Raw genomic sequence first — 15,461 nt, forward strand, 5'->3', positions numbered from 1 at the left:
CTCAGATGTTGTGACTGTGGATTGGAATCAACTCAGCTGCATGCAACAACAGGAGATTGCTCGTTTTAAAAAATCCTCCCATGACACTTACTCTGAAGCTATCAGGAAATCTGCGCTCCCTCGGCCCTTGCCACATGGCAACCACAGACGAGCTGAAGAGCAACTGTTCCCTTTCAAGGGAGCCTGTGTTCCCCAACTGACCCCTGTCCTCCCCTCGCCAAGCCGTCGCATTTATGCTACCTGCCTTGAGTGTGCATGCAATTCCAATTCTCGCTTAACAGAAATCCAGTTATCCAGAAGGTACCTCTAAGATCTCGGGTTAGTGATGAGCTATATTAGCACACACGTTAAACCACCAATTCTGAGGTAATCCAGTAGAAGCTCAAAGAACAGTGGGTGTGAATGTTCGTTTTGCCATGTGTGTAAAATTGGCCTCCCTGGCAAACAGCAGGTGAAGCAGTCTTCGGCCTCAGAAGGAGAATGTGGCTAGTTGAGAGAGCTGGTGCTTCTCCTGCTCCGCCCTGGCAGTACTACCAAGCAGATCTGTTAAGAAAGAGCAGTTATTTCTCATTAAAGAACTTGATTTTGTTTCAATGTGCATCTGCCTAGCTGCCTACTGTCAAACTGAAATGTTCTGCCAACGTCCCTCTTGCATCCTGGTAGGTCTGAAGATGGCAGCAGCGACCCGACAAGAAGTCCTTCGCCTCTACCGCAGGATTTTCCGGCTCACGAGGAAATGGCAGGCAGCCTCAGGGCAGATGGAAGACACCAGAAAAGAAAAGCAGTACATAATACATGAAGCCAGAACCCTGTTCCAGAAAAACAAGAATGTGAGTAGGCCCCAGTTCAACTTTGTGAGAAGGGGAGCAGCTTCTTATGGGCTTTGTTCATTTCTTTGCTGGCCTAAAAAATGAGAAGCTTGAACAACCCCAGTGAGAGTGGCCGAGAGTGGCCCACAAAGGGGCCGGAGGCCCCATTTAGCTCGCATGCACAGCCATTGGAAAAGAGAGCTCAGTCTGTGTTTCTCCCTTCACGGGTTCCAGATCACAGGCCTGCTGGTAAGTGGCTCAGTGCCCGCCAGTGTTCAGAGGCCCGGCGAGCTATTCCGCACACAGAGAGCCTTTTGCTGGCCACTCCCAGGGATGTACACAATTCAGTTTTGGTTTGCTTTTTAAATTCATAAACTGTTAAAAAGCCTCCGTGTATATTTCCATTCAGCGAGAAGAGAGTAAGATTGTGACCCAGAGTTCCCTTCATAATGTAGCTTTGAACTCTAGCCTGGTTGGCTCGCAGAGAGAGTCTGCTCTTTGGGGCCACAGAATTGGGTCAAATAGTGCCCCCATTAATTCGTTTAACTGAACTCCACACCCGGAGATCAGGGGGTGAGAAGTCATCTCTTTTTTTTTTTTAATCATTTTATTAGGGGCTCATACAGCTCTTATCACAATCCATACATACATCAATTGTGTAAAGCACATTTATACATTCATTGCCCTCATCATTCTCAAAGCATTTGTTCTCCACCTAAGCCCCTGGCATCAGCTCCTTATTTTTGCCCTGCCTTCCCCCTGCACCCTCCCTCATGAACCCTGGATAATTTATAAATTAGTATTTTGTCATATCTTTCCCTGTCCGACGTCTCCCTTCACCCACTTTTCTGTTGCTCGTCCCCCAGGGAGGAGGTCACATGCAGATCCTTGTAATCGGTTCCCCCTTTCCAACCCTCCCTCCCTCCACCCTTCTAGTATCACCACTCACACCACTGGTCCTGAAGGGATCATCCGCCCTGGATTCCCTGCATTTCCAGTTGCTATCTGTACCAGTGTACATCCTCTGGTCTAGCCAGATTTTTAAGGTAGAATTGGGATCAGGGGGGTGGGGGGGGGAAGCATTTAGGAACTAGAGGAAAGTTGTATGTTTCATCATTGCTACACTACAACTGACTGGCTTGTCTCCCTCCCCGAAACCCTTCTGCAAGGGGATGTCCAGTGGCCTACAAATGGGCTTTGAGTCTCTACTCTGCACTCCCCCTCATTCACTATGATATGATGTTTTGTTCTGATGATGCCTGATACCTGATTCCTTTGACACCTTGTGATCACACAAGCTGGTGTGCTTCTTCCATGTGGACTTTGTTGCTTCTGAGCTAGATGGCCGCTTATTTGCTTTCAAGCCTTTAAGACCCCAGACGCTATATCCTTTGAAAGCCGGGCACCATCAGCTTGAGAAGCCATTTCTAAGAGACTAATTGGACCCATCCCAAGAAACCAGAAAGCACTAGCCTAGCTATTAGTGCCTTAGAAAGACTGGCGCCAAATATGGCATGAGGCTCTTGACTCCTGACCTTTCATCCTCTTCCTGTTGATCAAATGGATTGAATGCTGTCACTACTTCTCTCAGGAAACTTCCGGACAGTCTGCTTTCTTGACTTTTCTTCTCCTCTGACTACTGTGTGTCTCCTTTTCTGCACAAATGTACCTCACACCATCTAGGCAGCTGAACAGCCCTGGGCAGGTCAGCCTTCTTCATTGAGGCCTGCAGAAGAAGCAACCACCTTCTGGTTTCACCTCTCACACCTGAATCTCCAGCCTCCGTTTCTCACTGGCTACCTGAAATCTCACTACAAACATTGCTCTGCAAATAGAATCCCCCCCCTTCCCAGCCTGCCTATTTCTGTCATAGTTTTATAACCACCTATGCATCATTCCTCTCATTTGTTCACTCAACATGGATTTGAGTGCCCGTATGCCAAACACTGAACTAGACAGTGGCAATATGAAAATAGGCAAGACCCAAAGTTCTGACTCACAGCGACCCTGTATAGGGTTTCTGAGAATGGAAATTTTTATAGGAGAGGATAGTACCAGCTTTCTCCCTTAGAATGGCTGGTAGGTCTGAACTGTGGACTGTGTGGCCAGCGGGTCAATGCTTGCCCAACAGTGCCGCCACGGCTCTTTAAAACCAAGACAGGGTCCCGCAAAAGTGTTCAGAGGTAACGGTTGCTATGTGCTATTGAGTCAATTCCAACTCATAGGGACTCGATAGGGCAAAATAGAACTGCCCCATCGGGTTTCCTGGGCTTGTAGTCTCCTTGGAAATGCATTTGTATTGCAGTGCTGGTGAAGACTATTGAAAGTACCATGGACACTAGAAGAACCAACAAGTCTATGTTGGAGGAAGGACAGCCAGAATGCGCCTTAGATGTGAGGGTAGCAGGACGACTTCCCATGTATGTTGAACATGTTCTCAGGAGAGACCAAGACCACCTGCTGGGTAAAACAGGGTCAGCAAAGAAGAGAAAGACTGTCAACAAGATGGGCTCACACTGAGGTTGATAATCGGCTCACACTTAACAGTACTGTGATCGTTCTCACAGGAGCGGGCGGTGTTTTATTCTGTTGTGTATAGGGTCACTGAATTGGAGACAACTGGCTGGCACCTAACAACAGAAACAAGAGCGCAATGCCAGGTCTTTTCTCCCACATAGCCACTGAGTGGGTTGGCACTTCCAGCCTTTTCTGTTAAGTAGCTGTCTTAGGCTGTGTTCTCTAGAGAAGCAAAACCAGGCAAATTTGTATAAGTTAATGTGAGGTTTTTTTAATCAAGGAAATGGTTCACATTGTTGTAGAGGTTGGCAAGTTCAAAGTCTGTGGGTCAGATGTCAGAGTGGAGGCTTTTCCTGACTCATGGAGCTGCAAGGGTTGTGAACCCAAGATTGGCAGGTCAGACAGCAGGCGTCTGCCTCCAGGCAATTGAATCCAAGGTTAATAGATAGCAAGGTTGCCAAAATGGCCAGCTTCTGACAACTCCCAGGGTCAGTAAGGAATTCAGCAGTCTCTTGGCTCAAATCCAAAGAGCCAGAGGACAGATGATGAGCCAGATGTAGGATCTAGACCCAGCAAAAAGCAGGCAAGTTTTCCCACAGCGTCCACTTGCGTTAGTCAGGGTGGACTAGAGACACAAACTCATAGACACGCATGTGTATAAGAAAGAGCTTTATACAGAGTAACTGTGTATTAAGAAAACATCCCAGCCCTATCTAGATCAAGTCCATAAGTCTGATACCAGCCTATAAATTCCTCCTCAGACTCACACACCACATGCAATGACACTGAATGTAGGATGATCACAGGCCAGTGGGTGGAAAGTCTTGTGGATCCAGTGGCAGTAGAAGCATCTCAGTGCTGGTGTGGGTTTCCACGTGTGGGTTTCCACGTGGTGTGGGTTTCCACCGCTCCAGGGCTGCGATACCATCAGCGTAGCTCCATGTGGCTTTGTCAGCAGATAGATGAAGCAGAGAAAGAGTGTGTGTCCCACATCCAGGGAGGAAGACAGGAGTTCCCAGAATCCTCAGGAGAAGGCCATGCCACACAGAGGCATGCTTGTCTAGGACATGATTGACAGGCTAGATTCCACCCTAAGTCTGATTTAACAAATCGACATGAAGTTTTGTAACTACCACAGACCAAGACAAATATGTTCTTATTGATGAGGTTGCCACATTAAACCTAACTATCATACCACTGTTCCCCCAAATCAACTATATCTCCAAGGAAATCTCATCACGGGGGACTACAATACCTTACCGCCAAACCACTGAGAATCCTGGTCCAGCCATGTTAACCCAAAACCTCCCTCCCACAGCAGCCAAACGTGGAACTGCTGCACTGTGAGGGGTCCCTGTTTCAATGTCGACGGAAATAAATGCGAAATCACATTCAGAACAAGAACTACAAAAGAAACGTCTCGTCTCCCATCTCTTCTTTTTCTTCTCTGTATTCCTGAAGTCTCCTGCTTTTGAAAGCCAGTCTGTTCCTGAAGCTTCTTTCTGTCCCTGTCACCTCTTCAAGCTTCTCCACACATTCTCTCTTCTTAGCATAAATGGTTCATGCCCACCCGCGTGTATGAATGCCCGTGAGATCCGTCAACAATCCCCTGATGAATGGAAGGACAATATTGCACTGGTATTTCTTTTCATTTTTATTTCATCCTTTAAAAATAGATTTGGTATGTATTTTATAATGAACTTATTAGTACATATAGATCACTTACAAATTAATTTCTAAATTAGTGTAAATACATAAGTGGGTACAAATATTTTATTGAAAGGAGTAGGTCATCACCAAGTTTGGAAGCCACTGACCTGTGCCAAAACCTCCCTCCAGGCCAAGTAGATTCTGACAACAGAGTAGACTTGCCCCACAGGGTCCAAGACTGTGAATTTTAACGGAAGCACATCACTTCATCCTTCTCTCATGAAGTTGGTGGTGAGTTACAACTGCAACCTATTAACAGATAAATGCTAACCCCACTATATCACTAGGATTCCTTACTGACCCACAGCCCCCCAAAAAGACTCCGAACATTGCCACTGAATCAGTTCTGACTCATCAAGATCCTAGTAGCTTCTAAGGCTGTAAATCTTTAGGGAGCAGACAGTCTTGGGTTTTTTCCCCTGCAGGGCAGTTGGTGGCTTTGAACTGTTGACCTTGCAGTTAGCTGTCCAACATTGACATCTACCCACTTCTAAGTCATATTGTTGGGTTTTTTTTGTTTGTTTCTTTCTTTTTAATCTTTGTTTCTGGCCTCTTAACTAAGGAATCCTAGTGGAATAGTGGGTTATGCCTTGGGCTTCTAACTGCAAAGTCAACAGTTTGAAACCACCAGCTGTTCTCTTGGAGAAAGATGGGATTTTCTACTCCTGTCAAGATAGACAGGAAACCCATGGGGGCAGTTCTCCTCTGCCCAACGTTGTCACTATGAGTAAGAATTGACTTTATGGCAGTGAGTTGTTTGGAGTCTCTTAACTTGGTTATGAATTACTTAAGCACATTGATAATGCCTTGGACTTCCTTCATTTATCCTATGGGACCTTCCCAGAGGTTGACAGTAAATTAATGAGCATTATAAATACTTTGCGTAGAATGACCTGCTCTGTCTCAATTTTGCTGCTTCCTTCCAACCCCACTTCTATGAGAGATAATACATCTCAACTCCTATAGCAGTCTGTACCAGCCATTGATCCCACCCTACCTTTTCTGTAGCTTCATGCGCCAGATAATAGCCTCAACAATTGAAGGCAGGGACGGTGGCCCCAGGTCCAGCCTGATATTGGGAATATCATAGTAAGTGTCTATATAAGCTCACTCACCGGAGAATTTCTTGAGACTCTTTGGACTTTTGGTTATTGCTATTATCAAGCATTTGCTCCTGTTTGGATTGGCCCAAATTGCTGCGCACTAGCGAGGGGTGTGCATGCCACTGGTGGTGTTGCTGCTGCCATCAAGTGTGTTCCAACTCATAGCAACCCCATAGACAATGAAACAAAACACTGCCCAGCCCTGTGCCGCCCTCACAGTCACTGCCATGTTTGAGCCCATTGTTGCACCCATTGTCCATCCATCTGCTCACGGTCTTCCTCTTTTTCACTGGCGCCTCTACGTTGCCAAGCATGATGTCTCTTTTCCGGGACTGGTCTGTCCTGATAATATGTCCAAAGTATGTGAGATGAAGTCTCACCATCCTCCCTTCTAAGGAGCATTCTGGTGGACTTCCAAAATAGATTGTTTGTTCTTTTGGCAGCCCATGGTGCTTTCAGGATTCTCTGCCAACACCTTAATTCAAATGCATCGATCCTTCTGTCTTCCTTGCTGAATGCCCAACTTTCGCATGCATATGAAACTATTGAAAATGAGCTTGTGCACCTTAGTCCTCAGTGACATATTTGCTGTTTAACACCTTCAAGAGGCCTTTGTGCAGATTTTCCCAATATAATGTGTAGTTTGATTTCTTGACTCTTGCTTCCATGAGTATTGAATATGGTTCCAAGCAAGAAAAAATCCTTGACAACGTCAATTTTTACTGTTTATCATGATGCCACCTACTTGTCCAACTGTGAGGATGTTTGTTGTCTTCACATTGAGTTATAATCCATGTGGAAGGCCGCAATCCTTGATCTTCAAAAGCAAGTACTTTGATTCCTCCTCCTCACTTTCAGCAAAGTTGTTTTAGCTGCACACCACAGGTTATCAATAAACCTTCCCACAACCCTGATGCCACCTTCTTCTTCAACTAGTCTTCCCGCTCCGATTCTTGGCTCCGAATCCACAGTGAAGAAGTACAGTACACTGAGAGGGTACAGCCCGACACGCTTTCCTCGATCTGAAACCACCCAGTACTCCCTCATTCTGTTCAGACAACAGGTTCTACATGAGCACAATGAACTGTTCTTAAATTCCTATTCTTCTCAAAGCCATCGGTAGTTGGTTATGATCAACCAACTGTGGATCAGTCAGATGCCTTTGCGTAATCATTAAAATACCAGTAAATGTTTTTCTGGTATTCTCTACTTTGGGCCAAGATCCATCTGACATCAGCAATGATATCCCTTGTTCCACATCCTCTTCTGAATTACAATTACCCCTATGTAAGTTGAAGAAATTTAAAACAAGTCCATAAGAGCCAAAATATTATCTCATTCCACCTGAAATTCAATAACCTCTCAAGTGATAAGGGAACAACAAGAGATCTAAAATTGATGGCGAGGAGGGTATAAAATGCCTGGTGGGTTTTAATCAAGTGCAGTATATCCAAGAGGAATTACTGAGAGCTGAATGGAGGGTGAACATTATAGTGGGATAGGGAAAAGGTGAAAGGAAAGAGAGGAAAGAAATAGGAGGCAAATGCTACTTATAGAGCTATAGCCATAGGCATGTATATATGTAAATATACTAATTTATAATGTAAGGGATAGACACCAATGTACATATATTTATATGTTAAGTATTATGATAGCAGAGGGACTTTGGTTCTCTACTCAAGGCCTCCCTTAACACAAGAACACTTGGTTCTGATAACCTGACACTCTTTGATATTCACCTTCCCAACACGATCACTGAAGACAAAATTGGTGCATAAGCAAATGTGGTGAAGAGAGCATGGTGCCCAGCTAGCAAAAGATATAGCATCTGGGATCATAAAGACCTGAAGTTAAACAAGCAGCTATCCAGCAGGGACACAAATAAGCCCAAGTGGAAGAAGCATACCAGCCTTTGTGATCTGGAGTTGTTGATGTGATTAGGTATCAGGTATCAAAGATCCAAAACAAACAACTATATCGATGCGAATGAGGGGGGTTGGAGTGGATACTAAAAGCCCATCTGTAGACAATTGGATATCCCCACAGAAGGGTTATAAGGAAGGGGTGATTCAACCAAGGTATAGTATAGCACGGACGGATCATACAACATTCCTCTAGTTCCTGAATGCTTCCTCCCCCAACTACCATGACTCAGTTCTACCTTACAAATCTGGCTAGACTGGAGAACACACGTTGGTACAGATAGGAGCTCTTGACACATGGAATTCAGGACAGATAAACCCCTCAGGAACAGTAGTGGGGGTAGTGATATCATGAGGGGAGGGAGATGGTCGGGGAAGGGAATGGGGGATAAAAGGGGAAACCCATCACAAAATTAGATATATAGCCCCTCCCCCCCAAAGGGGACAAATAACAGAAATGTGGGCGAAGGGAGACAACGGACAGTGTAATATTTGAAATAATAACAGTATATAATTGATCAAGGATTCATGAGGATGAGGGAGGGAGGGGAAAAACGAGGAGTGTATTCAAAGGGCTCAAGTAGAAAATGTTTTGGAAATGTTGATGGCAACGTATGTGCAAATGTGCCTGATGCAATTGATGTAGAAATGTTATAAGAACTGTAAGAGCCCCCAGTAAAATGATTTTAAAAAAAAAAAAAAAGGACATCTCAAGAATTGATTTGACTTACTGAACAGTAATATCACTGATAGCATGTGAAATTGTTTGGAGTAGAATGGTATATGGTGTTAATTTAACATTAAGCTGTAGCCTTGTTTTTTGCACATTAGCAAGTAAATAGAACACCAGACCACAATTTCATAAATACTACTGTTTAAGAGAATTATATAAAGAAAATATTATTATTGGTGTAGGTCACACGTAGATGTGGAGGAATCTTGTAAGCAATCCATAAATGATGAAATTCAGAAAGCTCTTAGCTTAAGTTTGTTCAGATGGGGAGCTGGAGCCCCTGCCCGGCCCCATACCCGACCTGAACAGTTTCCTTAACCATATCTTTATCAGGGACTTTCCTTTCTTCCTGGCCCTCCATCCAGACATAGTGCATTCTCATCACCTCGCTCACTGTTAGAACTGAGTAATACAGAGACGGGTCAGGAATCCCTCTGAATCCCACTGGGCCATTGTGAACACGCAACTGTATTCCCAAGGTAGATATGAGCTGAACAGCTTCTGAGAAGCAGAGGTCAGAAAGTTGAGCCTTTGCCCCAAGGGACTCGGCTCTTGTTCTGTACACGGCTGTTCCTGGAACTCTTCTCTGGAATTTCCAAGCCACAGAGACCCAGACTTCATTTTTGGTGTCATCTGGGGCTGATGCAATCCAACTGTGTTTTAAGGCTCACTGGCCACCCTACAAGGAGCCACATACTGACTCATTTTTCTCCTTGGCTTCTTTGCCTTTTCCTACCTGGCTTTCCTTTTTTCACCATGAGCTTTCGTCCCTTTACTTGAAGCTAGACCTCTGTGGTTTGACGAGTTTGGAATTTCAAAGCCCCTTCTTTTCCTCAACAATGAAGCAAGCGGTCTATATACTTCAAATGAGAGGCAGCCATTCTTCATGTCCTATTCAGGGGTCCAGATAGCATGTACGAAAATAATGGGGTTACTTTAAAATTGAATCCGCATGAAGCAGCACTTTTTTTTAAATCGTTTGATTAGGGGCTCATACAACTCTCATCAGAATCCATACATACATCCATTGTGTAAAGCACATTTGTACATTCATTGCCCTCATCATTCTCAAAACATCCGCTCTCTACTTAAACCCCTGGCATCAGCTCCTCTTTTTTCCCTCCCTCCCTCCCTCATGAACCCTTGATCATTTAAAAATTATTTTGTCATATCTTGCACTGTCCGACATCTCCCTTCACCCACTTTTCTGTTGTCTGTCCCCCAGGGAGGAGGCTATATGTAGATCCTTGTAATCGATTCTGCTTTTCCAACCACCCTCCCTCCACCCTCCCAGTATTGCCAATCTCACCACTGGTCCTGAAGGGATCATCTGACCTGGATTCCCTGTGTTTCCAGTTCCTATCTGAACCAGTGTACATCCTCTGGTCTAGCCAGATTTGTAAGGTAGAATTGGGATCATGGTAGTGGGGTGGGGGGGGGGAGGAAGGAGGGAGGAAGCATTTAGGAACTAGAGGAAAGTTGTATGTTTCATCATTGCTACATTGCACCCTGACTGGCTCGTCTCGAAGAAGCACTCTTACACTGTGTTAGTAAGCAAAGAAATGATCCATTGTTGGTGAGAGTATTAATACAACCTCTAGATGGTGATTTGGGACTATCAGAAATAAAAATGCATAAATATACATGCTTTGAACCAGCAGATCCCTCTTTAGGAATTTATCTTTCAGACACTAGCAAACGAGCAGAAAAACATTTTTATAGGGATCTATACCGGAATTGCTTGTAATAGCAAAAGATTGTGAATAGCCTACTTGTGCATCCGTTGGGGATTGCTTGAATCCATCATGGTGCAGCCTTACACTGGGATTTTGTGTTGCTGTTAAAAAGAACAGACAACCTTAAATGTTTGACTACTTAAGGATCTCCAAGTTTTATTGTTCATGAAAAAGCAAGGTTCTGAACATAGTAGGCTATCCTCAGTGTAAGGAAAAACAGCCACGTCTATCCGTGTACATAAGTTTCGACATGCACAGGATACCCTTGGAAGGACACAAGAAACTGCTGCTGAGTGTTGTCTGTGCCAAGGGTAAGGAAGGGATGAGGTAAGAGGGAAACAGCAGGCAACTTCAAAAAAGTCCATGGGAAATGGAATGAAAAGATAATGCAATTTCAAATTTTTTAACCCTCCATGTAGAACATTTTATTTAGCACTAAAAAAAAATCCTGTCCGTCTCACCTGTTTTCTCCTGTTTCAGCTTACAGACTCAGACGTGATCAAACAGTGTATCAATGAGTGCACAGCCAGGATTGAAATCGGATTGCATTACCACATTCCTTATCCCAGGCCTGTAAGTGCGACTCCACTTAGCACGTGGCGGCTCCGAATCCTGTTGACCTGCTTATTTCCAACACGCGTACAGGGGTGGCGGGGGCGCTCGCTGAGAAACCTAAAGCTGCTGTAGAAGGCCCGTTGTAGAAAGTTGTTTCCATTGCAGCAAACAGAATTCCAGTGATGCCAGGTTTTTGCTACTTGGACAACTTTCCCACAGAAACAGAACAAACAGCTTCCTCTTTTAGCCTTTGCCTTTTTTTGCGGGCTCTGTGTGTGTGTGTGTGTGTGTGTTGTAATTTTCCTTATTATAAAAGATAGGCTTGTAATAAATAGTAAACACAAAGGTGAAAGTGAAAATTGGCAAACTTTTTTTTCCCATTGTGATAGATCCTGGGTTTTCTATTCAACAATTTATACTCGTTTTATGTAGCTCATTCATTTCAGTCCCCTCAATATACCTGCCATCCCTTAACCCACTTACCTCAGGCAGCCTCAGAAACCCTATATAAGGCCCTACATAAAGCAGCCTCGTCTTTCTTACAAGCAGCAGCTGGTGGGTATGAACCACTGACTTTGAGGTTAGCAAGTCCAGTGCTTACCTGACAGTACCGCCTGAGCTCCTTGGGTTCTCTATTAATGTTAATGGCATTAATGTTGCTTTTGATTTTCTACTCAGTATTGAACTTATTTGCACACACACACGTGGGCTATGCATTGAGGTGCTAATGAGAAGGTCAGCAGTTTAAACGCACAAGCTGCTCTCTGGGAGAAAGATGAAGCTTTCTGATCCTGTAAAGATCCACGGTCTCAGAAACCCAAAGAGGCACTGCTACTCTGTCCTGTGGTGTGACTATGAGTCAGCATCAACTCAACGGCAGAAATATTAGTGTTCTAATAGGGGAAACAGAAGGATGCCGTAGCTGGGATAAGCAGCTAAAACAACCATTGTGAGGATGGCGCAGGACTGGAGAGTGTTTCGTTCTGTGGTACATGCCATCCCTTTCAGGATGTGGGGTCGCTACGAGCGGCACCAACTGAGGACACCCAGCCACAGCAACGGTGTCCGTTTCCTAGGAGCTCCAGTGGTATAGTGAGTTACGAGTTGAGCTGCTTTCTCCGGCCGTAACGATTTACAGGCTCAGAAGCCCACAGTGGCAGTTCTCTGCCCTCTAGGTTCATTATGAGTCAGAGTCAGCTCCATGGCAGGGGGTGAACGAGTGCTGTTGGTTGACCAGTGCCGCTGTGATGAAGCCCGACAAAGTGAGTGGCTGTAAACAACAGAAGTGCGTGCTGCGAATCGAGGAGACGGGGATTGGCGTGCCTGCTGAAGGCTCTAGGGGAAGTTCCTTTCTTGGCTCTCCCAGCATCCTTAGCTTCCAGCACAAGTAACCACATGGACATTTTCCCTCCATAGCCCCTCATTCCTAAGAACAAAATTCAGATTGTCTTAGAACCTCTCTAGGCTCTTAGGAACTCATGTTAACCGATACCATCAAAGAAAGTCACCTTCACAAGGGGTTCTTCTTTCAGTTATCTTTTTAAGGGATACAGTTCAACACACAACATCCCCTGTCTTTGGAGTCCATTGTTATCTGTGGTAATCGTTAACTCCTGCTAGCAAAGACGAGAATAAGCGCTGGAATCAGACAGATCTAAGTTCACCTCTTGGCTCTACCACTTAATACAGTGGTTCCCAACCTGTGGGTCATGACCCCTTTGGGGGTTGAGCAAGCGACCCAGTCACAGGGGTCGCCTTAGACCATCGAAAAACATATTTCTGGTGGTCTTGGGAACCGACACCCCACTCCTCTGTCTCCAGGAGGGTCCGCCCACATGCAGATATGCCTACATAGGAGTACCTGGCATGAAGACTGTTACCCATGCTATACCATGTTTCAAGGCAAAGTTTCATTTTTTCATTAGAAATAAATATTTCAAAATATAGAATTACATATTGTTGTGGTGATTAATTCACTATACTTTCATTTTACTCCATTTGTAACAATGAAAATGCATCCTGCATATCAGATATTTACATGACAATTCATAACAGTAGCAAAATTCATAAAGTAGCAACAAAAATAACTGTATGGTTGGGAGTCCCCACACGAGGAACTATATTCAAGTGTCGTGGCATCAGGAAGGTTGACAACCGCTGACTTAACATATGCCTTCGGGCACGTTACGGAACTCTGAGCCTCCATTTTCTCACGTACAAAAATCAGAACAGTGATTCCCTGATTATTACAAGCAGTGAGGTGTAAGGATGAATGGGTCTGTATAGGCTTAGTGCTTAGCTAGGAGCCTGGAATTAAGTAAATCCCGAGTGACTATAAGCTGCTACTGTGATTATGATAATAATTATTAATATTGTTTTTCTGATTATCATTCAGATTCATCTACCTCCAATGGGCCTTACTCCACTACAAGGTCGAGGACTTCAAAACCAAGAGAAACTGAGGAAGCTTTCCAAACCAGTATATCTCAAGTCTCATGATGAAATTTCCTAACCCAGGAAAATGTCTATTTCTGAGAATAATGAGCCAGCTAGGTCTTGACCATAAAACAGATGACAAAACTCTTTTCCTTGATTAGGGGCAAAATTTTAAATATCTTCTAAAACCCTCTATAGTATTGGAACTCACCCCATTCGAGCTTGCCCCCTGATGTGCCTCCAAGCCCTCGGCCATTGCCAGACTCTTGCTCCCTGAGTGGATGATACTAAGCACAGGGGCCTGGACCATAGCAGTCTTACTGAAGCCCTGTTTTGGAATAAGACTAAGGCCTGTGGAAGGGAGAAGGGTAATAAACGTTTTCATGGAAATGCTCCTAGCCACACCTGTCAGCTGATTCAGAGAAATTCCCCAATTTCCAGAAAGTACTATGGTTACTGTGGAACTTCGTATCACTCTCAAAAGCACTTTATACTCTGCCCCCCCCCCCCAATTTGCTTTAAAGCCGACTGTGTATGCTCCTATGCTTTCATTGTTGGCTTTCCCCCCAATTTCAGAAAACTCTGAAAAGGTACTTCATTGGATTGATCGTGATTTTCCATAATCTTTGTATGAGACCCACCTCAAAACAAAAGTGCATGTTTTAATCAAATGCTTATTTTTATGTAATGTTATAGCCTGTGAGTACTTTGGATGTTGATCTGGAAAGCACCTAGAACTCACATGGTTTCATCAGGGTTTTACCTTAACATAATTGAAAAGTACAAGGCCAAGCTTGCTTTCAAATTACATTTAAACCTAAAGCAGAAAATTAAAGACCAAAACTCAAAGGATGGGGGTTCTCTACAGGAGCCTCTATAAAATAACTCTGGTGGTGTAGCGGGTTACAAGCGTGGCTGCTAACTGCAAGGCCAGCAGTTTGAATCCATCATCCCGTCTGTGGGAGAGAGAGGAGGCTTTCTATTCCCATAGTCACAGCACTCCTGGGAACTCACAGGGACAGTTCCACTCTGTTCTTCAAGGTCACTGAGGTAGAATTGACTTGATGGCAGTGAGTTTTTGGGTTTTAAATGAGCCTAGATGGTGTCGCGTGGTAAACATTTGGTTTCACCAATTCCTACCCACCAGTGACTTGGCAAGAGCAAGAGGCAGTCTGCTTCTGTCAAGATCAAGAGCCTCAGAAACCCTCGTGGACACTTCTCTCCTGTCCCGGAGGGCTACCAGGGGTCGGAATCTGCTCAACGGCAGTGAGTTTGGTGTGGTAGGTTTTGGTGTTTTAAATGTGTGGCAGGGAGTGAGGTTCTATTTCAAGTCCTTTATCTGTGCTGTTGCCTTTGACCTGTAAAGAGGAACAGAAACAATAAACACAAATACATTTCAGTTTCATTGTCTGTATCCTTTTCCAAAGTGACCTTCTGACTCTCAGAAGCAGCTGCTGATCCCCTTACCCATACCTGGATTTGGAGTTCCCTTGCCCTGTAGCTCCTGTCCTGCTACCTAAGCCTTGTAGCGCAGTCTCAACAGCCTACCCATAAGCACGATTCTTTTTATGCTCTCTGTAGGTTTTACAGCTCTACGCAGTGACGGGGAATGAAGACAATGGTTCCCAGTGTGTCCTCTGTCAGCTCAAATGCAGCTCTGGGCCTTAGGTGGACAGGGAGAAGTTTGTGCCAGCAGTTGCATTGGCCATTCCACTCGGGCCATTCCCGTGCACTAGGCTAACTGGTATTCAGAAACTTGAATCTGCTGTTCGGTGGGTCCCTCTCCTTCCAACGGCTCTCATCATGGAAGCATTGCCCTGTCCTGAGGTGATTCTGATGTTTAAATATTTCTCGAATAACATAGGGCCTGTGAACTCAAGCCAACTACTTCGTTTGGTGGTCTGCCAAAAAGGCAGCAGTTTGTCCGGTGTTGGTAGGAA

At 44.7% G+C, this 15,461-nt stretch overlaps 1 protein-coding gene across 4 annotated transcripts in view; it reads left to right on the forward strand.

Annotated features, from left to right (window-relative positions):
* Positions 1-14,920, forward strand: part of LYRM1 (LYR motif containing 1) — a 28,081-nt gene extending 13,161 nt beyond the window's left edge. For all 4 annotated transcript variants that reach the window (XM_075564596.1, XM_075564593.1, XM_075564594.1 and 1 more), the window contains exons 2-4: positions 664-830; positions 11,011-11,103; positions 13,481-14,920. In XM_075564596.1, coding sequence (XP_075420711.1) covers positions 672-830; positions 11,011-11,103; positions 13,481-13,597 — 369 coding nt within the window. In that variant the 5' untranslated portion in view covers positions 664-671 and the 3' untranslated portion in view covers positions 13,598-14,920. The remainder of the gene's footprint in view (positions 1-663; positions 831-11,010; positions 11,104-13,480) is intronic.
* Positions 14,921-15,461: the final 541 nt, after the last annotated feature.

This window comes from Tenrec ecaudatus, chromosome 12 (assembly GCF_050624435.1).
Source record: "Tenrec ecaudatus isolate mTenEca1 chromosome 12, mTenEca1.hap1, whole genome shotgun sequence".
Lineage (NCBI taxonomy): Eukaryota > Metazoa > Chordata > Mammalia > Afrosoricida > Tenrecidae > Tenrec > Tenrec ecaudatus.